Here is a 26,473-nt window from a genome sequence, read left to right as displayed (position 1 = left end):
TAGATACACCATTTTTACAAATTATGAAGTGAAACTTCATAGATAATTTAAAAGACAAACTTTATGTTTGGCAAACTCACTGTTCTGGAAGGACACGCTGACCCTATGTCATTGTAAAATTATTTCCAGATCCCTCATAAATGTTGCATTGCTCATGACTATGGTGTACTAGCTACACTGGGGAAAGCATCAATGTCAAATACAGGTCAAATATGCAAACACCCATAGATTTAAACCTTTTAATGTCCACAAAGTGCATATCGGTGCACATCACATGTGATAACAACTGACTTTGAAACCAGTGTTTCTTATCAGAACAAATTTCCTTTGAAAAATACTCTTTTTTCAGCATAAGCATATGATTTAATCAAAACATGTTTAGCAAAATGGAAAGCTGCTGTTTATTAGATACTGAACTAAACTGCTTATTAGATATCAAGATCTCTGCTGGGCCAGAATCCAAGCATCCAATCTAGAATCCAATCACAGGCGACTAAATGAATAAATTCATAAAGGGCGACATATGGGTGAATCACATAACTAGACAAATTTTTATGCACTCTATAAAGATATAGGCCAACAGTGTGAAAATATAAAAATAGACAAAAAATGGACTTCACTTCTCTCTGTGGCAACTGAAAAACTCAAGACAAGAGGAGCTCTTGTCCAGACCTGTGCCTGTTTACAGACCTGATAACAGACTGTGTAAGTGGCCTCTCATCTCTGAATGGTTAGCTAAAAGCATGGTGTAAAGCATAAATTGTACTTTTTTGACAATCAGAAAATCTTCTGGGACAGACCTTCCACTCTTCTTTGGGAGAAATGGCCCACATTTCAACTGAAGAGGGGTACATATGTCTGATGCTATGCATCTGATAACATACAGTGCATTTAAGAGCTCCCTCGTGTCACTCATAGTGTTCCTCTTTCTATTAGATTGTGCTGCTAAACATGCTTTATCTGGTCCAGTTTTCTGTCAGACAAGATATCATTTATGAGTTGATTATATTTATTTCACTATGTTCTTTGCTTTTAGTCAAAACATGGTTAAAACCATAAAACCATATTCCAGTGATAGAAGCCATATCGTGGCCGATAATGTAATAGCTAATGAAAAACATGACTGATAATAACACAATGAATTGATAACATAATAACTAACCATTAACAAAACACGGTAACCACTATAAAGATTATGGTCACACTATTTTATAATTGTATTAAACAGAAAGGCAAATACAAGTAGCAGAAAAGAGCATGTTCTGCATTATTCTTCAAGTCTGCTTGCTAGAAGTTTAGCGAAACGGAAAGCTGCTGCTTATTAGATACTGAACTGCTTATTAGATAACAAGATCTCTGCTGGGCCAGAATCCAAGCATCCAATCCAAAAACCAATCCTAGATGACTAAATGAATAAATTCAGAAATAAAAGGTCAGAATGCAGGTATGACAGAGGTATGCTACTCTCTGTAAAGATAAAAACACACACACACAGACACACAGACACACACACACACAAAACTGAATAAATGAGAAAAGTGTGTAGAGAATCAAAGCAGAGGTGAAAATGCTTGAAATTAAAAAATATAGTAGTTCTAATTTTAGGCTTTCTAAGACTGCAGGATCAAATTACTCCTCTCATGGCAGAGAATTATCTGTCACAGCAGAGGACAGTTATAAATGCAGAATCCTGCTCATCCTCCAGTATACACAAATATAGCCAACAGCTATATTGCACTACAAGTCCCACAGTGCACTACAGTGAAGTTGGCACTGATTGGAGGATAGGCACTATGTAACTGATGTCATCTGTGCAACTTTCAGGCTCCTGGGTGCCTACAAGTGGTGAGACGGTGAAACTCTGAAGCTGACATACCCAATGCTACCCCGGTGATACACTTTGTTCCACCACTGTGGCCCCCCAGCCATTGTCGATTGATGAAACAGCAAAGATTGAACCCGGTCTGTAGGGCTCAGCCTGCACAATGAGTGCTTTGCTGACTGAGCCACTCATGAGCTTGATAAAATGTGATACTTTTACAATGTTCACAGATGATAGGTTGAATAATACTGTTAAGTGCACTGTATGAACTCTTTTTCTATCCTGACTGAATCCCTACAATGCAACCTGTTCTGAATAGTGTGAAATTACATCCTGCTGATTATAAAAAAAAAAACTCATTTGAGCTTGGAACAGGACCCCCAGATGTTAAAATAACACTGATTAGTCTCATTCTCAAGAAAACTTAATGTCTCTGTTCTTAAAATCTATAGGTTTCCTTTTCTTTCTACATTTTTAGTGAACACTGCTTCAAGCAGTCATCTGCTTTCCCTCACTTGAAGAGCTTTAAAGAATATTAAGTCAGGTTACTGCTCCAACTATTGCACTGAAACCACCTTCCTTAGAGTGACTAATGGCCTACTATTGAATGCAGATTCGAATGAATCATCTATTTTAGTCCTTTTAGACCTCGGTGCTACATTCGATATGGTTGATCACTGTATTTCAATTAATCATCTTAAAACTTAAATAGGCTTGGAATGGAAAGGCGCTAAATTGATTCACTCCCTATCTGTGCAGCAGATACTTTTCAGTCTGAATTAGAGAATACATATTCTCTATCACTACTTCTACTTGTGGAGTCCCACAATACACTGTCCCATAGCTCACTAGCACCCAGGTATGTTTGTCAGTGAAACCTGGGGATCAAGACAAACTACGTACTTTAAATGATTAAACCAATGATACTAAACAATGGATGTTACAAAACATCCTCTAACTGAGCACATAAAAACTTTTTTTTTTGTAGATTGTTAAACTTTTTCTTAAAACTCAGCCTGATCTGCTGCAATCTAGCTGTGTTGCGAAAGGAGATTTATGAGTTAAACTGAATTAAGTTGAATTGGTAGTCATTACAGTGACAAAGTGAAAAAAGATCCATACTTTGACCGAATGTTGTGAAACCCGAAGCTCTGAGTCGATACTGCCCATAAAATATTGGCAAAATAACTGGACTTTGCCAGACATCAAGTTAGTACTTTTCAACAATAATAAAAGTTACATTTTAGTCCACTTGCCGCAGGGCATAATGGCCAACCAGTCTGTTGGGAGCACCATTTTCGCATCTATGGGAGATGGACTCGAAATGTGTGTCAGTGAAAATCGCATTCCTTTTGGCTTTAATATCTGCTGAGGGGGTCAGCATGCTACATGCCTTGTCAGTTCACAAGGCTTGTTGCGGGCTGCAACTGGACAGGTCGGGGGTGGTGCTGAGATCCAGCCCTGCACTCTTGTTGAAGGTTCTGTGCCTGCTTAATCTTTAGTTTTTCTCTCCCATTGATTATTGTAATGGCTTGCTTGCCAAAAGTTGTAGGATCTGCTCTGTACAAATGACATGTTGAGAACTCAGCAGCTCAGATTTTAACAAGGACCAAAAAAAAAAAAAATTCCTATCACTGCATCTAACCTCAGCTTTTTTGCGCTGACTTCCAGTGAAGCCTACATTGATGCATCGTACTATTATATGTCTTAAATATTGTTGCTTCAAAGCAGTGCTATATTGAGCTTTTCATATTAATGTTGAATTAATAGACAAGACTGTTGTCAATTATACCAATCTAATGCCGAAACCAGACTTTCAGAAATGAATATGTGATGGAGAAAGAAGCTTGGGAGACACATTGGGTTTCAAATGGAAAAATCTTGATTAAATCTAAATTTAAAAAAAAGAAATTAAAAACACACTTCTCAAAATTAAGAACAAATATAGGCAGAAATTGACAATCTTCTTTATTATAAATGTCTTAAGATAATTTCCCTTCCAGGGCTTTCTGCACGTAACGAACTGCCTCACAGAGCTACATGACTAATGAACTCATTTACTTGCACTGGACACTTGAGACTGATTTCAAACGGTATTCACAGGGGGAAGTGGTGTGGGTTAGAGTGGTTTAATTTGATTTAGAAACAAATTACTGCTTCTAATTGTTAAAAAATTAGGAATCTGGAGGGAAGCTGAGGTCCCACTGAGCAGCTGAATTATTTAACCCAACAAAAATATGATTGTTAGCCACATTGTGCTATATAGACATTACAGTGGTAATCAAATGATCAAATTAGTGAGCTAATGCTAATAATGGCAGTTTGCCAGGGAGACTCAAAACTGCAAAATGATTCAATCATCACATGCTGAGCATGTATTGCAGGGAAAGCAAAAGAGCATAAACGAGTATAAAAAGACCAGAAATAGATCTTCTTGGGTTTACTTCCAAAAGATGTTTAAATGTGCCTCTACTGAGATTTGTTGAATACAGGGACCATTAAGTGTAATTAATGTTCCACTAAGGTGTTGAGTGATTTCTTTTTTCTTAAAAAAGCCTGCTATTTCCATTTGCTTCCATATTTCCTCTGCGTTGCTGACTTAATGGGAAAATCAATAATTGCACTGCATGACCAAGTAATACTTTTACATTTCTGTTCCCTGAATGAGTGCACTCATCTCAATATTTGCCATCTCTTCAGAGCCTGTTGATGTTACCATTAAAATACAAAACAAAGAAGTACAGCCTGTACTGTGTTGTCCTTTAAAATTAACCATAACAGGTAAAGCCACTCATTTTCAAAGGGAGAGGCCCAGACATTCTGAAAGACAGAATGCAAACGTCCTTCTGTGGATCTCTATCTGAGCAATGACACTGCAAACATAATAGAAGGAACAGTGATTCTCATACTTCATGCCATTTAAATGCAGCAACCTCTTGACAAGAGACAGAACAGACACAGCCAGAAGGACCCATTGCATCTCCAGAAGGGCCTTCACATTGTAACTGATTTCGAATTCACTTCATCAAAGCGTTGACCGACCCATAAAAAAAAAATACAAACTGCTATGTAATTGGATTGATTGGAGCAAGAAATAACAATAACAATAATCATCATCATCATCATCATCATCATCATCATCATCATCACCATCTTAACAACAAAGGTCCGGGTGCAGAGTGGGTTGGGGTGGGGAGCAACTATTTTTGATGGGTGGGTCAAAGTTTTGATCACTTCCAGTGTGCTGTAGAGAAAGAGCAGTATCACACTCACTGTTGAGCAGAGTGTCTCTCCATGCAAGCCAATGCTTTTGCTCATGCTGTGCAAAGGCGATGGCGAGTCCTTGCCCAGTGCTTGCTATACAGCACCCTAACAACTGGTCATGATTTCAAAGCCGGCAGAAGGGTATTTACCTGTCGTTGGACCTGGTAAGTCTTTGGCTGTTACCATGGCTGCGGGTGGACGAGGGGAAGACGAGGGGACACACATCACAGATAAAAGACCACATGGAGACCAAAAATAATGATAATAAATGAAACATAAAAAGGAAGGTGTGCTTTTTAACATGTACCAAGATCTGTCAGCATGGAGCTGATTCAATGACCTCACTTGAAACACATTAACAGCACTGAAACGGTGGTACTGTTGAAATTCTTGACGATGATGGAACAAATGAGCCAATTTACAGGATGTGGATGGGGGAGGGGGATGACAATCCAGTCCAAAAAATAGAGCAAAGCACAAAAATTTGCAGATTATACTGTGTGGATAGTCTGTGTGTTTTTCTTTATAAGGACCATGTCTTTGGGAATTAGGTCGCATTGAGCTCTGGCTGACAAAAATTTCAGCTTATTAAACTTTGACAGCACCACATTGTGTAATTTTGGTGCTTCCTGACTGCAAACCTAGAGTGCATCTTTACCGCCACTTTCCTCTTGCCTTTTCAGATCCTGAATGACAGGCGGCTTTTTAAGAGATGTCACTGCCTTTCAGCTAAGTGAGCTTGTAAACCTTTTATACCAATTTCTACCATCTCAGATTGTCCAACATTAAGGTGTGGGGGTGACTTGAAAAGCAGAGGGTGGAAAAAAAATGCACCTGGGGTTATTCAAACTATGACAGGAAGATTGATCTCATCCCACTCCAGCTACAGGCAATGCACTTCCTCAGAGGGTGCAAATCTGCACTTACCGTTTGATTACCGCCACTCAAACCCTTTACGCTCGAGATCACCGCTGCCTCCAGGAATATAGGAAACACATCTTAGTTTATTTCCACTGCTTGTTGTTTTTTTTCACAGTGGTTACTGAGATTAACATAGGGCTTCTTCATTAGTGACAGATAAGACAGGTGGTCTGTGTGCTTCCTCGACACGTACTTCAAATGAAAGCCGTGTTCAATATTTTCTGAAGGACATTCCTCAAGTGTCCTTCATTTACAGAAAAAAATGATTAAAGTTATCTAATTAAGTCTTTAAAGAGGATGTGGGATTTAGAGGAAAAAAAATGCCCAGTGAATTAAGGCTATTTGACAAGAGTTTTACTTCAGGAGCTTTCCTTTTTTTCTGAGTCTCTTCAGGATTCTTCCTCTTTTCTGTATTGGGAATTGCTGATGGCTACTATAAAAAAGTCCTTGAATATATAGGTTTGTGGCATATTTTTTCGGTGCAATGCAGTAAAGCAGAACCAATCACTATACCTTTAAAAGGAAATTGTTTTTTAGGCTCAACAGGCAACGATTTGAAGTGCATGCATGCTGATTATGAATACTGAGTTATAAATATTTTAAAACTCTGCACAACCTTTGTATTTTATTCAACCTTTGAGTCTCGTAAGACAATAGCTAATTTGCAAGCCATGAAAAGGCTATTAGCAGGTTTTACAAGGAAAAATGCTCCAGCGACATTGCCCGGCCTCTACAAAGCTGCAAGACAGCATTACATTGTCCATTAGCATGGGTGGAGAAGTACAACCTGCTGCCCACAGGTAATTTACCTCTCACTCTCATCCCCCCAAACTGTGATGTATTTTCATCAGAGCAACAGTGGAGATGAAAACCAAGCGATTTATTAAATCATGCAACCACAAATGTGAAATAACTGAATTAAAAAAAACAAAAAAAACCTCAGACAGGCATTCATGTACAGTGCGTTAAAGCACAAGCCATGCTACCCTATAGGCAACTTAAAACGTCAGAAGCTATACATGGCTTCACCCGGATAGTACTTAGATGGTACCTGTAGTCTATAAAAGAACATTTAGAGGTTTAATGTTCTACAGTACAAAACATTGAAACTGAATTCAAACTGATGATCACATCCTCCAAACATTCCTGCACAAAATATTGGCTACATAAGCACTTTCATCACATTGCCTTGTAACTTTGTAACTGCAAAAAGAGAGATGGAGAGATGAGTCTCGCTGGATAAAAATAAAAACGTTTCAGATAATAAATAATATCACATAATATCATAATGACATCACATTTTGTAGAAAACACAGCAGAGGGTGTAAGAGGGCTAAACTGTGAAGAGTTAACCTGCAAGGCCCTGCAGAAAAGTAGAAAACACCAGCCCAATAGAGGGACCTGTAAAGGAGATCTGTCCATTACTGCAAACATTAAAAAATTAAAACAGAAATTGCATGAAAGCAGATGAATCTTTCTGAGTCATCCAGAGCAGAGCACATTGTGAAGGCAACATTGTTTACAGGTCATCCTAGCAGATCATCAACTGTCAGTCCAGAGTGTGGATGTACGACACTGGGATCCGTGTTTATAGATGACAGCAGCGAGATGGTGGACGAAGGGTGGCAGATGCATGATGTGCTTACTATACCTCGGAGAATGCCAGTGGCTGCAGGTTTGGTGGCGTGGGTGTCTGAGAGAACGATCATGACTGGAGAAGTGGGTGGAGAGGGGGATGTTGAAGATGGAGGCATTGAGGGGAGGACATCTGGTGAATGAAACAGAAACATTGCAAAACAGACGGACAAAAGCAAACAGATGACCAAGTAAAATAAGACATATCAAGAAAAAAAAATTAAACACAATTAGGCTCTTCTTTCTCTTGTGAAACGACAAAGAAGATGCAAACATTGGACAATACAGACATGCTAAAAGCCCAACATTTATTAACACATACAGAATAAACTAACACATCCAGCACCCAAATCTAAGACAAAAAATCATAGACAATACAAAAATTACATTAAATATTTGGTACATTTTCTCTCCATTCAACAAATGGCTAAATAAGCATTACTAACATGCATGGTGTCATCTATGCCTTCTATGGGTGGGACAGTGCCAGAATAATATGAATGATTAGGGGAAATGTGGTTTTAGCGAAACCTGGGATATATAACCACATAGAAGTTTTATTTTGACTGAGCAGATGCACAGGTCCAATAATATGAAATAACAGTTATCGGAAACATACAGCGTGTTCAGATATTTCAGTTTCACAATGAATAAATGCAGTTCACATTTACATGGTTGCAAATATAACTTTCAAAAAGAAAAGTTTGCTTTTCACTTTTTCCTTTATAAAGAGTGGCTCCCGAATGTGCAGCCTTTGCCGACTCAGTGGCCTCTATAATTTACAAAAATGTACAGACGTTAAAAAAGTGCTAAGCTTAGTACAGCTTCGAGCAGATGAAGGGCCAGAAAACAAGGCTAATTCTGGATAAGATGAAATAACTTCACAGTCATTAACTCTCACTGACAGCTTTTAGGATAAAAATCACTAAAGGTATTAGGTAAGAGTTATAAGGATTTTTAGGTCTTAAACTGGTACCACAATCCAAAAGCTGAATAGCCTTACCATCATATATCTTTCCAATAAAATATTATTATTGGCATTTTAGCAGACTCTCTTGTCCAGAGTGACTTACAGAGGTTACAATTTTTTTACACATTACCTAATCATACAGCTGGATATGTACTGAGGCAAATCTCAGTTAAGTACCTTGCCCAAGGGTATAACAGCAGTGCCCCAGCAGGGAATCAAGCCAGCAACCTGCTGCTTAACATTATGCTACATTGTTACCCACAACACTATTGTACATAAAGTTGTGGAAACCACTGACAAAGAATGTATTTTCAGTTCACTGTGTTGGTAGGTCACTATGTTCCTGGAAGAATGGATTGTTTTGCATTTTTCCTAAAAAAGCTGTCAAGCTTTTACTTGACCATGTAGCTATTCACAGTATATTTGGCATGTATGATGCTGACCAACTATCATATTCACTTGACTTGTTATGATATTCAGAACTTCAAACCTACAATTACACTGGAAGTTATTACCATAAGTAATGCATTTGATAGTCTTTATTGAGCCTGGGATCTATAAACTGAAAGGTAATTTAAAAATGAAAAGAATAACAGCTACTTGCTATAAAAGCAATCTTTTGAGGGGCTAATCAGCTCCATAATGGTGTTGTCTCAGTCTCAGTTCCATCACAAGTGGATAACAGAATAACAATCTGAACCAGGGCAAAATCAACCACCCCACCCCACAGAAATTCAGCACACACCACAAACAACTAGACTTTAATATTTATTAATACTAATAAGTATGACTTTAGTGCTATTTCCAATGAAAGTACATTATTAGATGGCTCATTAGTACAATTATGTAACTATAAACTAATGTTCAGCCTCATGAATTTTGATTCTGACCTCTAAATCATGATTGTTGTTAACCAGTCCTAGTATGGTCCTGACAGTAATATGTTATTCCTCTGTGCTATTCAACTCCAGAAGGTGGCGGTCAACTTATTGAAGTAATTTGAATAAAATCATGATGCTCACAATAAGGTACAAAATACCTTGGTTACCATTGATGAGGCAAAAAAAAAAAAAAAAAACATTGTAGTTTCAAAAGACTAATGAAATGAGACAGACCACTGGCATCTAATTACCTTTAGGCTCTAAGACGTTGTCAGTTCTATCCCATCAACAGTATTTTATGCCTTTGCTACCCTTGTTGTTACATTGCACTGACATTTTCAGCAAAGTCAAGGAGGAACATACACTTTTCAAGAACACTGGAACCAAGTGCTAATTAAATTTCCTTACGTCCCTAAGTGGAAGAAGGGAGAGCTGAAAAAGAAAAGGAGTACAAAAGTGCTGGTACTTAAGTCTTTGCCTTGAATAACAGACAGGATGATTCTGCATTTCTGTAGACAGCATTTTCATGATAATGTTATTTCATGACTGACAGTTGCCAGTTGCCACAGGAGTGATGTTCGCAGGTGTCTCACAGAATCAGTCAATAGCTATGCACATGTTTGTGAAGTCTTTCTATATCTAACTTTGACTTCCCTCAAAGTTACTGTGGATTTCTTCCTGTCTTCTTCCACTGCTGTGTCTGTGATGGTCTGATGAGTGGGGAATATGAAGTAATGGGGTGCTTACATTGATATAAATGACAAAAATGATGGAAGTCATGTAAATGGCTAGTTTGTGTCAAAATAATGGGTGATTCTTATCGACCAGTATAGAAAATATTTAGTATTTAGTATCTCAGCTAAGTAGTTAATAGTTTAGGGTTTCGAGTCCGCCTTCTCCAGTGAATCACTGTAACCTTTATATCATTTTGACATTATATGTGTAGCTGAAGTGAATCATGGCAGAAATAACGTATTGAGAAGCTATAATCACTTGAGTTTTGCATTTAGTCATCGAAAGATGTGTATTTACAAAAAGTTTATGGCTCGTTATGAAGTTCGGATTGGACAGGGGATAGGAGACATGGGACATTAAAAAAAAAATCTCAAGGGAACAATGTAATATCTTGAGGGAACATCTTAAAATCTAGATTGAAAGACTTCATATCTTCAGGGAAGGACAGGATATTAAGTTGTTCCCACAAGATAAGGTCGTCGTTCCCTCAAGATAAATATTTTTCTTTCCATGTCCCCTCAGGGGCTCGATACAAAGCAAACATTGAAAAAACAACAAGTGAAATGTCTGACTGGGCTCCTGACTGGCTAAAATAGAGACAGCACAGCTGCTGATGATGGTACTATATTGGCCTCTTCACCTGAAAATAACTTCACTCAGTAGTGATTTTACGGTCATAATGGCACCATACCATAAACGCCAATACATGACGCATATGTGTAAATGTAAGACATTTTGGGGTTGTGTCACCTGTTGATTGCAGATGATTAAAGAAAAAAACACATAGATTTGGATCTGATCTTTAAAGTGAAATTAATATGAAAACTATACACTATATAAACTATACGCTTGTTTTGATGTTTTCTCCCTTGTGCCAAAGATAACATGTAATTCAGTGATACTACATCATTATGTAATATTCTAATCATTGACAATATTGCATAATTAATGTTCAATTTATTTTTGCATAGTATGCACCCTTATTAAATAAAAGACATCAAAGACATCAAAGATACCCTGTAGAGAGGTATGGTGGAGCAGAGCAAAAATGTTTCTGTACTGCAACGCTGACATGTTTTTCAAACTCCATTGTTATTTTCTGGACCATAATATAGCTATAGCTATAATGCTTCCACATGACACAAAACCAAGATGTATCATTCCGATGCTTCACTCACCATTGTCAAGTGTCATATATTGACATTTTGGCTGTGAGATCAGGCAGGCTGTCTATGTGGAATTTTACTCTGTTACCTCCACCTGTACATGTGCGATCTTCAGAAGGATGACACTGCCAGTCAGGTCTGCTCATTACAAGTATGTGCACATGTTGTAGTGGGACAGAAACGTTGCCAAAGAAGACGCTTGGTCAGCCCTGATACTGCACTGTCATTTGCAACATGTCATCGCACGGGCGAGACCAAGGCTCCACGTTTGACTCTCTGCCACTATATATCACATCTCACGGTCTCAGATATATGCATCACTGTGCATCGCCTGACTCTTAATGCATGCCTCTACAGTGAATACATTTAATGAATTAGAATTAAAATTGAAAATGGTGATAAATTCCAGCCACGCCGCTTCGGGTGACATTTATTGCTTTTCAGCACTCATGTCATTAGCAAATTAGGTTCATCGTAGAGCCAAGCACAGTCGATACGAGGGGCCTGCCGTCCTTGGCTTTTGATGGATACCAGTTTGCCACAGCCAAATGTCTTTCGCTAAAGTTCCTTTCAGAGGTAATGGGGCTCTTATTTTTCCCGTCACCTGCTTTACCATTGTCATTCTGCACTCTCTGCACTTCTCCATCAATCCCCTCAATGCAAAATTCCTCCTTTTAGCAACACAGCAATGCCATTTAAGATGATTTAAGTGACACAGCAACACTATTTTTGGATGAAGGAAAATAAATCAACACATCCATCAAAATTTTGAAAGGCATTGCTAATTAGATAGAAAACATACATGACTATGCTTGTGAAATCAAGTTGCAGATAGTCTTTGTATTTTACTATGTTTGATGAAAGTGCTGCAAAATACTGGTATCTAATGCTTGATAACAATGTGATCTCCCAGCTTTTGTGGGATTTTCATTTCAGGTTATGTCTATTTCTCTTATTAACTTGAACAGGTTAATACAGCAAGATATTCTTTGATTTCAGCAACAACCTAAACGTGGAAAAAAAATAAATAAAAGGAATGTGACAGCTTTTGTTTGTTTGTTTGTAATTAGTGATCTGACCTTAAAAGGTGCTATATTAAACATATGTGTTCATTTATGATTGATTTTGGCCCTAATGCCTTACATTGAGACAAACCTGTCATGACTGTCCATTTCCAGGTGTGAATCTGATTGAGCCTGTGATGAAGCTCTAAACGCATCCTCCTCCCCCCACTGTTAATTCAGTCTGAAACTGCTCAACTCTGACCACAGAGGTCTCAAGGAATTATAACTGCAAGCATAAAGCACTGAAGACTGAAAACCTGCCTTAAAACAGCTTTCATGCATTCACTCGCACTTCCAGTATTTTTCAGGAAAGAATGGCTATATTTGAAAGAAACCTCTGAATTATAACCATAAACTCCAATGAATCAACAGAAAGAAGCACCATAAAGCTGTTCTGTTACCCTGAGTTTGGACAAATCCTGTCTTTTGTAAGCTTGAATAGTGCCAACCCAAAGAAAACAATCTCACTCTGGCTTATTTGTTCCTCGAACTCTAAATCTGTGCCCGTTTCAGATATTCAGCATCTGTCTTCCATTTTTAGCTTTACTGCCTCTGACAAATGTTATCTGCAACTCCGGCAGAACCCCTTGACAATCTGTTTTCTCTGACACTCAGTCTCTTTCTCTCTCAGTTCCTCTGCTGTTTCTGGATTAACTTATCTTTCCTCTTGGCATTCTTCTAACACAGCACTAAATACTGCATCCATTGCACTTTTCCCCCCTCTGTTTCTTCACAGAAAAGTGTAAAAAAGCTCTACCTGAAGGAATGTATGGTAAGCTGAGTTTAGAACAGTTAATGGATCAGACTCTTAGGATGCGCGGTTAGAACTCAAGCCCATACGGGACGGGGCTCAGAAACCAATTACTGAGACACGTGCACCTGGTCCTTTGACACACTTATGTAGTCACTTTTGTCACCCATTGGCATTTCCAGTAATAGCTGCTGATGAGACAACCGCAGACAACCTCTGTGCGCGTGCATCACTCACCATATACGAAGAGGATGTATTCAGCACTGCTGGTACCAAGGTGGTTGCTGGCCTCACAGCGGTATGTGCCATTGTCCGTCTTGTTCAGGGACGTGATGGTCAGTTCCCTGCCCTCCACAATCATACGGTCAATATCAGGCAACTCCCCGCCATCTTTCGTCCATAGCACTGGGTCGGGTCTAGAGAACACATAGATTGAGGGGATACAATCTGAAATCAAAGTGATCTGTCTCTGACTCCATAACTCCTGGCAACTAACTTTCTGTGTGAGGAAATAATTTATAGTGTCAATGTGAAATTTAAACTAAAACTAATTTCCACCTGTGTTCTCTCGTTTGGTTGAACTTATGACTTGCTAGCTTCCATTCCTTTTATAAACTATTTCATCTGTGAAATATTATAACATGAACAACTTACCATTTTGCAGTCCTCATTTATCATAAATCAAACATTTTTTCCTTATGTGTGAATTCTAGTGTGATACTGTGGGGATAATAATAATGGTATCTACCCAGCTTTCCAGGATGGTTAATGGCAGGTGTAAATTGTTGGCTGGCAAGTAAAAAAGTTTCATTATTTTGCCTGTGTTTTCATGCATTTCAGATATTTATGTTTTAAGTTGTCTCCCCATATTTACATCTGATATTTAGAAAAAAGTTGGAAAAAAGTTCTTTTGGGCTACTTGGATAATTAAACCTTTGAGAAAAACTCAATCAGCATTACACTTTTTTTACAGAGCTCATCAAGAAACTTTGAGGGATACCTTCGGCAGGACTGGGAAGAACCCTCCCAGGACCGACTCAAAAACATTTAAATGTAAATTACTGGTATTGCTCCCTATAACTTATTTGTAACTACTGTCTAAATAATTTGCTTGTTGGATCAAAAACGCTTCGTGTTGAATATGACATACACATATGTAAGGCTTTGTGCATTAATGCTCTAATAAATAGGACACTGATACCTTACAAATGTAAGTATATGTTTTAACCTTTTGGGTGCTAATTTTGTGCCGATGCAAGTGGGTGCTGTTGTGGAGTGCATGCTAGGTGCTAAATTTGTGCTGTGAAAAACAGGCACTGTGCAAGAAAGGCCTTATTTATGCTAAATTGGCAAAGTCATATTCAAAAAGGGCATTTTTGTGTTAAAGTAGGCATAGCGTCCTCAAAAACCACCTTTCCACACAACTGCAAGACATTTCAAAAACATGCTGGGAAAGTTACACAGAGGGGCCAGACCAAAACTTCCCACAGATGGTGACTGGTTCATGGACCACTTCACGGGGGTTATATGACATTTGATGGCCATGTATACAGGAATATTAGTCATAATTTTATTTCATGGTACATGTAAAATGTTTATTCAGAATATAACAGTGAGGCGTAAAGACCACTGCCCAGAATACTATGTGCATGTAAACATAGATAGCCATTGTGCTGTGCCTGGACCTGTCTCATGAGTAAAACTGATCCCTCTGCTACGAATATAACTTGGTGAATTCAGTCAAACTTTGCTTTGTGCATGCTGAAAAAATGGGGAATGGGAAAATACTTATATAATCATTATTTTTTTAATGAGTGCAATACTTGATATTTATGATCAGGCATTTTGCTGTCAATTCTGCAGCAGATGTTTTGGCACCCATTTTTGACACGCAACAACCCTCACTCTTCATCGGGTTCAATAAGTCGTTCACAAACAAAACTTTGATATTCTGAAAAAAATCAGCTTTGTGTGGGCGACTGACTGTTTCTAGGACATCCTCATTATTGTAAATGTCATTTAAGATTATGGTTTAGTCAGATAATGAGGCTTACAACTTTGAAACAAAACTACCTTCTAACTTTTTTATTATTTGTCTGGGGAGACATTTCACTTCACATATTAAAGCATACTGCTTCAGAAAGGTCATAGTGGTTGTTTAACTTTGTGAATTGCTGTGCCTATTGTATAACACTATAAAATACTTTCAAATATTAATATACAATTCTTATTTTGCAATGATTTATGAATTGGGAATCTTCAATGATTCACGACAGACCTGGAATACCCCATGAATACATGCTGAAAAGACCATCTGTACACATTACATACGACTTCAGACACTATACAACTGAAACATTATGACCTATTGCAGCTGATGGATAATACTTGCACATTACTTACAGTGGATTTCCTTTGGACACACACTCTAGTTTCAAGTACTGCCCTTCCTGTGGGAATGTCAGCGAGTGTGTGATTTCCACACGTGGGGCATCTGCAAATGAACAACAGAGACTGGGTTGAAAACTGAAGGAGTACACCGGGAACAATAATATCCACCCGCCCCTGTTTTATGTAGGGAACATAATCAGACATGTGAGGTATGAATTACAAACTAAGGTCTAATCAATTTCTCTGATGGATTTTTTTAGCACAGAAATACCAATGGTTTGGTTAAAAGAGCTCTTGGTTTTAGAGAGACATAACTGTAACATCCATACACTCTTGCACAGTGTACACCACTGGCGTTTAAATCCTGGCTCTTGAGGACTTTAAGAGTTTCTGGCTGATATTGCAGACCTGGCCTGGATCATAGGACAGCCACTAACTAACACTCACAGAAGGTCAACAGTGTCACTCACAGTGAACCTCCAGGACCTCAGTGACCTGGTGGGACGAGGGGGTCAGGGACACATGGTCCACCCTGCAGGTGTAAGCCACCCCGTCATCGTTGCGGTCCACCTGGAGCTGCAGGGTGCTTCGTACCGTGAACGTCTTTCCACTGGCATTCACCTCCTTGGCACCTTCACCATTGCAGGAAATCAAAGAGATTAGTGACTTATCACAATATTTAGATGCAAAACGAGCCGATATCTGAGCACAGCTGTCTACACATAACGCAAATGTGATCCATCAGTAGTGAAGATGCTGTTCCAGCCAATTCCCGCTGATGATTTTAGGGGAACAAAACAGCACATTGTGATGCCTGTGTAATATAAATTTGTTGGGCCAATCAAGTATCTGGCTGCCACGAAGGAAAAGATTATGAAAAAGCACAAATGTGAAGACAAAAATGCTAACTCAATAAAGGGACAGACATGCAGTAAATTATTCCATTGAGCCATTGTGCAGTTTCAAGGTAACCTTGACTTTGGGGTTCTAATGATTAAATGAAAGGATAACTAAATAGATAAATAAATGTGCTTGTTTTTCAATTTCTCCAAACAGCAAGGCAAAGTGGCTGTTCCTTTTGCATTATTCATGGTTGGAGCAGGAACACAGTCTTCGACCTGACCCTCCATCAGAAGACAGGAAATTGTTATTGAAAACACTGACACAGGATTAAGCGAAAAAATATCTGTCAACTGAAGCCTTCAGCTCAACTGATTCATGCATGACTGAGTAATCGTGTTCCCCTGAAGGTTTCAAGTATTCCGGCTCGTTGTGCTGGTAGTTTCTGTGGAACTGCCCAGCCGCTGAATCACCTACAAAGGTTCTCAGATTCTCCTCCTTGCTTCCGTACAATGATCATCCCTGCATTTTCCCCAGGCATCTCTTCCAAAAACAAAGTTTCAGTAAAAACAATATTGATTACATTTTTTGTTTTTCTTGCCATGTGCCGTCTTCTGTGTTTAGCCGGACGCCTCTCAGCTTTAAACTGGAATTAAATTAGGAGGTAATGTTGACCTCTGGGCTGGCAGCTTGTTGTCTGTTACTGATATTGATCTGCTATCAGAGCCTACAGAGGAGGCATTAATTCCCACTGCAGATAGCTGGAGGAAGCCTGGACCATCTTCTGCTGAACTGCAGCACTACACAAACAGGTGAAACTGAATTTACTGCCCAGCCTGACTTCCCAGAAGATAACGGATTCTCATATTCCACAATCCTTACAGCACAGGCCAGATAAATAGATAAAATACAGCCTTATCTGTCTCCCCCTCTCTTCATCTTCCTATTCATTATTCTATTCAAGTGCATTTTGCCTCATTAAAGAACCACTTTGTGATGTGAAGAGAATGTTAACCTCACTACAAGGTGGGAAAATGGATAATGGACAATTTAATTAAGCTTGGAAAAGTTCCCAAATGCCAAAAAACTTCTCTCTTATCTTGGAGCGGAAACACTCAGGGTTACGTCTGTTGTAAAGGGTACCCCAGAGTTTTGAAATATTTGAAAGTTCAGTGTGCCAGAAGCAAGGAGATATTTAAATGCATTATAGCACATGACAGGAAGCCCCAAATTAGGCCTAGATTTAAGTTCGGTTCCTTAGTAACAAATTTAAGAAAACCTTATTTGTTATGCTTCTTCTACTTTTTTTATTCCAATGATCATTCAGTAAGAAATGAAAATAAGTAGTAATTGTTTAAATTTGTTAGAACCAAGGGACATTGTGACAAAATCTATGGCATAGTCCTAATTTCAAATATTCAAATAATTTGTCTGTAATACAAATCTGTAATACATGCTTCACATTTCAGACAATAGATGATTGTGTTGTTTTTTACAACTATATAAACATCTCAAGACTTGGCCAAGAAGCCTAAATTAAAAATGGGTAAATATAAATTGGAAAGGAGGGGCAAAAACATAATTCCAAATAAAACATTACGATTGTAAACAGAAATTCAGATCACCAATCATTATTACTGAAGCACAAGACATCATTAAATCTAAATTAACTCTGGAAATGTAATTAAATCAGTTTCTCAGCCAGGCTACATTTAATTTCAATTACAATGAAGGTTAAATAGTTCCCCCACCACAATTCCCAAGGCAGTGTAAAGAGTACAGTTTGTCTTTGCATGAGAATTACATGGTGACGCAAAAGATTAACCTGTGTCTACAACGCAGTAAATAATACATTTCTCAGAGACTTTGAAGGTTGTAGGAAAAATAACCTTTGATTTCAAAGTTTCCTTATTTAATGCATAAATTATGCCACATCACTTGTCTGAAACTTTTCTCATTGACTAATGAATTGAAAGGGAAAAGAAGAAGCAAATGTCATTCTTGTAATAAATTGCACCACCCAGCTACTGTAAAAGCAGTATATGAGTCACAATAAACTATGTTAAATTAATCAACACGAGAAAGGTAGTTAGAGAGAGATGCATCTAACACAAATCTTTTTTGAGATATGAAGCCAACCTGAGGCAAAAATAATGAAGAAGAATCAAGAAAAAAATCTGTTTTTGTTTCTAATTATATAAATTCATACAGGACTAGGTATGTACATGTAGTGTATTACATATAATGAAAATAAATTACTGTTTGTATGCTTCACTGGATCTGGCTAACCTCTGTGCAGCATACTGTAGTATAGGCACATTGCATTGCTCTTGTGACTTGTGTTCAATTCATAATTAGCATCATACTGATGCTAAGTGTTGTCTGTCTAATGCAGTTGGAGTTAAAGGATTTGGCTATGGACCAAAAGCCTTGGTTCAAATCTAGGTAATAACACTGTGTGTTACACCATAAAATACTGAAAATACTCAAAATATAAAAGTGTAAGGAAAGTAAGTTATTCTGGAAAAAAATGATAATTACAACTCATGCATATATTGCATGCTGTGCATAAATAAATAGCAAATCTGTGATCTGTGCAAATAATATGATCCAAAGTGATTACTGAAGCAATATTGACCTTTATTATCTCACTCCCTCAAAAGGCGAAATAAACAGGCAGAGGTGAGAACTCGTTCCTTTCCCAAGAGAGCAGTACAAAATGGTAAGATATCCAGCAAACCATGCAAAGTGCTATAGATGAGGGTAAAATCACTCCACTTCTGTACAAAAGAGTCCGGACAATCCACAAAAGAGCAGCACGACAGAAGCAGTCCTATTTCAATTGATTTTCCTTTGCCCCTTGCCACCCAATACTCTTTGCAAGGGTCTCCAAAGTCCCAAAACACATGCTTCAAGGAGATTAAAAAGTCCTTATTTGGTAAAGGTCATCAATTGGATCTTTTCTCTTGTATATAAAGTGCTAAAGCAGAGCTAAAGAAACATAATGAGAATCTAAATGAAGGAGGGATATTCTGATTAAAAAAAAAAAAAGAATGCTATCCTATGAGTGGGGCCCTCATGTTTTCTATGTGATCCACAAGGATTTAGACCTGTATCTCAATTATTATCCTAAAGGTGATGTTTTAGGCACTCAATCATCAATTAAATGATTGACGTGGTCACATCGCAAATTATAAAATGGCTAATGGTGACGTTCTTAAATAAAAAAATCGTTTGTCCTCCTCCTCATTTGGGAGCAGGACAGGAAAGGAGCCAAGGAATGTCAAGCATGTCCACAACAAAGAGCCACAAAGAGCTTCCACTGTCGTTTCCTTCATGAAAACATTCCCCATAACCAACAATAACTCCTCATTAAGGTGATTTTGTAAACTTTGACAGAAAATGTACAATTTCATTTGTCATTTTAATGGACAAAAAAATCTCTTAACATGGGATTTATAAAGAATGCTATTTGTGTAGTTCTACCTCTTAAAAGGTTTAATTTTTGTTTAAATGCAGTTTAATTAAATTTTGGTTTAAATTTTGGTTTAATGCAGCACTGAAGTTTACCATTTAGATTATTAGGTCACAGCAACCATTTACTGTTATAGAACAGCACTTGCTGCTAGAGTCTGTCTCTGTCTACAGTCTCTACTGTATCTACTGTCAACAATATATATTACTGCTATGAGTCACAATATTATACGTGCTGCATGACCAATTTCTAAATAGTCTAAATAGTCAAAAACTGAATTCTAAATAGTCAAAGTGAATTCAACATGTGACACTGTCAGATCTAAACATTGCTGCCATTTGTGCTTAAGTGATGGTAGTTAATTCAATTCAATTCATCAGATGATTGTTTGACGAGTGTCTTGAGGAAGGGCTATATCTACCTTGTGGTGTCAGAGGACTGAAGAACGCGCAAGAAAGCGTGCCGAGAAAAAACTGAGGGCTCTACCTATGAGCAGAGCGGTCTGGCACACTGTGTTGTTTGTTGTGTTCCAAAGCAATGCTGCTGTCTTGAAGATGGATTGGTGTAAGAAGCATCCGATTGCCGCGTGTTGCGAGGCTAGCTTTCTGCCCAGAACTACAGTGGGTCAGGAGGGCACACTATTCAGCCCAGAGCGGCTGTCTCTCTTCCAGCATCTTTCTTTTCCCCTTCTCCTTCTGCCTCTCCCTGCAGCGTCAATACTATCACAGCAGAGCTGTCACTCAGCACCTTCCAGGGGGAGCTGGGAGTGTTGCTATCCCACATAAGAGCATCTAAGCATGTAGAAATATCATTTGGAAGATTGGAGAAGAGGAAGGAGGGTTGCTTTTGAGTCTGGTGTACCCTGGAGAGAGGGGTGGGGGGGCAGTGGAGGTAGAGGAACGCTTTATTCAGGAAACACAAACAAATCAACAAGCTCAGTCATTCTGTGGTGCGATGCATTTAGTTTACACACGGATGATTGTGAAGCTCGCTAGTGAGGGGCTGAAACCGAGCCAGAGCATCCAGAACAAAAACACAAAAACACAAACACAATTAATTCAGGCAAAGTTTTTGGCAACCAAAGCCTGTAGAATGTGTGAAGAAAAAAGTTTCTTGAAACGAGCCTTTTTCTTTCATTCATTCTTTTACAATTTTCTTGTAATTAGAGTTTAGATTGATTATACTGATTTCACATTCCATCCAAAAGATTTTAATGGTCTGATTACAAAATGGTTTTAACAACCCAGGCTAACTGCAAGAACTGTAACAAAACCAGTATGGTCTCCATTGCTGTTGTCATCTGCCTTTCCAAATCACAGTAATTTAACACAACCTGTCCATCTTTTATAAAATGACCTCACAAATATATATTTAATATGAGCCTACATTTGTCATTCAGAAGTGTGATTAAACTGGCAAAAAGGTTTTTTTCACAACAATAGCTAAGATGGAGACAGAATTGATTGTTATTAATGTGCGTTAAGTATTTGCACAGGCATTAAAAGCTTCTCAGCTGAAAAGTTACAGAGAATGTATTTGTATAACATGGGGGTACTCTTTCATCATACTTATAAGTGGAAGGTTTGTTCAAAGAGACCCTGTAAGGACAGAATTAGATTAGATGACAAAAGATAGCAGGAATGATCAAACACTGAGTCTGGAAGAGCAAAACCCATTCTTCCCTGCATGCTTTTCATTAGAAAAACTTTTCATACCTATGAAAGCCCTGGACGTATTGTCTTTGATTGATGGGTCCCTTTGCTGACACATTATCATTGTCAGTTTGTCACTGAATTTTTGCTTTCTCCCCTGTGTTTTGAATACTTTATATTGGCATGTCAAGTTTTTAATGCACCCTGCCCTTCACGTGGGGATAGAGGGAAAGGACTAAACACATCAGCACTGCAGTGAAAAGAAAATCAAGCCTTGAACGGATCTCTGACAGCATTTAAAGCAGCCTCCCCCCCCCCGCCCCCCCTTCATGCTGATGTGAACCTTGTCGATATATGAGCCATCTTTTGAGATTTATTTTCAATTTCATACAACCCTAATCCGTGCGTCTCAAAAGCTGAAGCATCATCACAGCTCAGAGGCGTAGAGATCTTTAGCCAAGGGTAGCAGCAGGGGAGAAGGGATTTATAGAGCATATTTTGTATTTTTTTCTACTATTTATTCTAAAATGCACATTCTTTTCAGGGCAATAAGGAATAATATAAGCTGAATAATACAAGACAGTCAGAAAAGGCCTGATAACCAGCCTACTAGTGTTTAACTGTACTAACTGGTTTTATGGGTATCACAATATCTTATAATGAACCCATATATTATACATATGATAAATATATATTTTAATAAGAATAATAACAATCATCATCATCATCATCATCATTATAAATCCATATGAAATAATTTAGTAGCAACACAAGAAAACTCTCAAGAAAACCTGGAGTCCTAATCTTCATTACACACACTGCAACACATAATTATGCTCATAGCAGGACAAAATGTGGTGCAAATAAAAGTAATCTTTAACACCTCCGATTTCATTCATTCGGGAATGAGGCTGAGAGCTTAAATTGGTTTGCTGTCCTGGTGTTTCACGATAGCTGCTACTTACACTGGGATATTGAGACAATGATTAGCATTTCATTTACACTTTTCATTTTTTATTGGAATTTCATTTTCATTTTTGAATTTGAATGCTTATTTCCACCTGAAACTGCATGGATTAAAAAAAAAAACAGGAAAAGTGTGGTTAAATCATTTAGACTGGTCATCTTCTCTTTCTATAGAGGAAAGAAACTGGAGGTAGGGTTATAGATTAAATCTTGACTCAGCATAAAGTGATCATGATTTTTCAAAGCACTTTCTGCAGAATGGATTCACTTAATGAGAGAGTGGTGGCCTATATTTCCCAACTGACACCCCATTAACCCGTTGGTGTGAACTTATGTCATACAGTATTGCTTTCAGTGGTGGCTGGTTTCCAGGGATTGCTTATCTCGTGTTGCTTTGCTAGCTGTAATAAATTTTAAAACATATTTCATAATTATTTTGCAGAGTATACTTGTTCCCTCCCCTATTCTGACATCCCTTTACTATTTTGGGCATTTCATTGGCAAAATATATAAATACATATAAATAAAGGTTCTGCGTTAAAGCAATTACAATTACATGCAGTTGCATGCTTTGTGTATACTTCATGTTCTTACAGGTCCTGTCATACATGCATTTTCTGTATCCTGTTACGAAAACTTGGCAAGTCACTCTAGACAAGAGCTTTGGTCAAACTGACAAATAATATTTAAAATAATGACACATGCATTTGTTTGAATTATACATGACTTTTAAACCACCAAGGAATACCCTAATCAATGAACATTAATATGGTTTTCAACATATTCTTTAAAAGGTTAAAGATTTGTTTAAAAAAAAAAAACTGGGGAATCCCATAGTCTTCAATGAAATGAAAAATATGATATGGGAGTATGTGTTTATTTGTAGGAACTATGATTGTTTGCAAAACAAAATTCATATCCTAAGAAGTCCAAAAGTGCTTTTACATCCCTGAAAACGAATAATTCCCTGTAAACTCACAGGTAGTGAGTCCTTTTTCCTTTTATGTTACGTACATGGAATGCGAGCGCACATGCCCAGACAATGGGAAAAAGGTGCACAGATATTGATTCATTTGAAGAGGTTCAAACAAAATCGGTTACTCGGCTTCCCATTATTTCACTCAATTACACATCCAGGGAAACATGACCCTATGTGCACACGAGTAACTCTAGAGCAGGCGGCATGCCCAGGCATCTGACATAGTCTAACAGGCACATTCATCTCACTCTCTGTTCCTTTCAGCCTTGCTCTTTCTAGCCATTTCTTCTTCTTCTTCCTCCTCCTCCTCCTCGAATCACTGTCTGTTTTAGGGATTATAGCAGTAGGCAGAAAGGATTACTGTAAAGGGGAACACAGGTATCCCAGAGTGTCGGCAGAGTATTTCTGGACTTAATAACAGCGAATTTTTTTTAGAGCTTGACAGATTTTGGGCACTACACACTGTTGCTGAAACACCGATGAGACCATTAAGTTCCGCTGACTTCAATGGAAGAGCCATATGCCTCTCTAAAGCTCTGTAAATTCAGTTAACAGTGAATTTTCTATTTGAAAATGGAAATTCTAAGACTCTGATACAGTATATCTGCCATTTCTGTTCAGACCTGTAAACTGTGATATCTCAGTTAGCATGATGCCTTCCTACTGTAAATTCAGTGCTAATGCCAAGCCTCTGTTAAAAGAAAACAGGAATACAGTTTACACTAGGCAAAAAACACATACAGCATATTGCAGATGGACAAATATTCCATTCAGATAAACCTGCAATCAGACTTGAACATGTGTAATAGCTCCAATTAAATATTGGCTGTTTTCAATTGTTGAAAATTTTTGGTAGTATTACAATCCATTGAAATGATGTGTAACATCAACCTCATACAAAATTAACCAAAAAAGAAATGGAGCCTTTTGAGTTTTTTTCAGATTCACTCACTTCTGTCAGAAACTTTGAATTGATTAAATATTCAATTTATAAACTTTTTTTGTGATGGCTACCATCACCTAACAGAATATACTTTTATTTTGAAACGTGTATTTTGTCACTCAAAGCACACCTACGGACGATTACACCATATCTGTGACTTTTGGTGGCTGCTCTATGGATATGTTGAATTCCTCAACATTCGACTTAAAATGTAGAATTTCCCTTATCTGCAAATCCTGATCTCTGTGAGAGATTGCCTTCATTGCCGTTTGCCAGACTGACAGACAGGGAGGCTGTGATGATATGTTACGTTTTGCTGCTGGCCTGGTCTTGCATGTCATTTCAACCAGAGCGGCTCATCTCAGTCTCGTCCCATCAATCATACCATCCAGCTGGGCAGAATGATCCACCTAGAAATGTTCTACGGGAAAACTATTCAATAAAGAGAGGAATGTCAGATTCACTCTCATCACAGGCAACCTATCGCCTCTAAACACCATATGAAGGAGTAGCTAAGCAACCATGAATAAAATTAATCAAATTAAAAAAAATGCAATTTACTGCAATATTGGATGAAATTGCACAAAAAAGAAAGAAAAAACACTGCAGCAGTCATAAATATGGTAAATTTAGGAAGGACCACAAGATTATCAGATTATGGACAAACAATGTCATCAAAACATACCATGACAACACATACATGGAGCATGCTTTTCAAAATGATGGACATCTAACTGAAACATTTTGGAGCCAATAGAATTCATACAATAGAATCTTGGGGAATATCAGTTTATGAATTAAAAAAAAAAAAAAAACTTTATGTTTACAGTTTATATGATATGGACAGCATTTTTGATTTCAGATTAAATTAAACATAGTGACGGATAGGGTAATGTTATTTTTTTCTAATAATTCACAGTTCAAACCACAAACCATGGTAGAAGCAAAGTGCTTTTGCTGATAGACAACATGCCGTAGTGCATCAAGAGTGGATGATACAGAAGTCTTAATTGGTGAGATTGATTTAAGCTCTGGCCTGGCAGTAAGCCTCTGATAGTCAGCCTGGTGCCATGAATTTATCCATGACATTGTTTAAAACAGTGTAGTAACACTTGGTTCTAATGCAGAACACAGACTTTGGATCAGAGCCTGTGGTTCGCTTGGTTCTTAATGTTATGGAAGATACTGTTGCTATGGTTTCATGCACTTGTATCTCTGCTAGCTAGTTGGTCAGACAAGCACCTTGTCTGACCAACTGTGGAAACCTGGTCATGCAGCACTTCTAATATTGTTGACTGGCTTATATGGCTATTTGCTTGTGTTGCACTCTGTCTCACGTGTAAGTTGCTTTGGATAAAAGCATCTGCCAAATGAATAAATGTAAATGTAAGACCTCAGTGGCTCTCACAATCCAACCTGTTGCTGCCAGTTTGGTTGGGACACCTCAGAAATGACAGTGACATAGTCATGGCTTGTTTTCATTGTCCTTACAAAGTGCATCTTTGGCTCTTGGTATATCATCATGTGTGTGGAGGAAATCATTGCATTAGTGCATTACTGTCATTCAGCAGACACTCTAATCCAGAGGGAGAGACATAATTTACCATTTTTACATGTCATCCACTTATACAGCTGCATATTTTCACTGTGGCCATTGTGAGTTAAGTAATTGCCCAAGGGTACAACAGAAGGGCCCCAGAGAGGAACTGAACCAGCAACCTTTTGGCTAAAAGCCCTGCTCCTTACCACTTTGCTACAGTGCCGCCCACTTTACATGAGGAATCTCACGTGTATGGATTATAGCCTTCAGGGCCAGGGACACAGACTTCAAGTTTAGATTGGAAAAACTGGACGGAAATGTCTGTAGGGGTTTCTACAGGGATTATCAGGTAAAAGCTTTAATCCACCGGGTGGGCTTTCATCCCATTTTTATCACCTCATTCAGTCGCAAACTCATGGTTCCAGGGTGAGAGTTTGTGAAGATATGAGTCGTCATGGTGGGAAAGATTACTTAACCT

The 26,473-nt window shown here is 38.1% G+C and overlaps 1 protein-coding gene across 2 annotated transcripts in view; it reads right to left on the bottom strand.

Moving 5' to 3' along the window:
- LOC118783563 (cell adhesion molecule 2-like) overlaps positions 1–26,473 on the bottom strand; it is a 310,327-nt gene that overhangs the window by 8,042 nt on the left and 275,812 nt on the right. The window contains exons 6-9 of one of the 2 annotated variants that reach the window (XM_036537490.1): positions 16,071–16,232; positions 15,613–15,703; positions 13,447–13,625; positions 7,659–7,775 (exon numbers count right to left, since the gene is read on the bottom strand). In XM_036537490.1, the coding sequence (XP_036393383.1) occupies positions 7,659–7,775; positions 13,447–13,625; positions 15,613–15,703; positions 16,071–16,232 (549 nt within the window). The remainder of the gene's footprint in view (positions 1–7,658; positions 7,776–13,446; positions 13,626–15,612; positions 15,704–16,070; positions 16,233–26,473) is intronic. The other variant, XM_036537492.1, reaches the window with a different exon arrangement.

Source organism: Megalops cyprinoides, chromosome 9 (genome assembly GCF_013368585.1).
Source record: "Megalops cyprinoides isolate fMegCyp1 chromosome 9, fMegCyp1.pri, whole genome shotgun sequence".
In the NCBI taxonomy this organism is placed as follows: domain Eukaryota; kingdom Metazoa; phylum Chordata; class Actinopteri; order Elopiformes; family Megalopidae; genus Megalops; species Megalops cyprinoides.
Note: the sequence above shows the minus strand (reverse complement) of the source record. Positions and strands in the feature narration are given on the sequence as shown.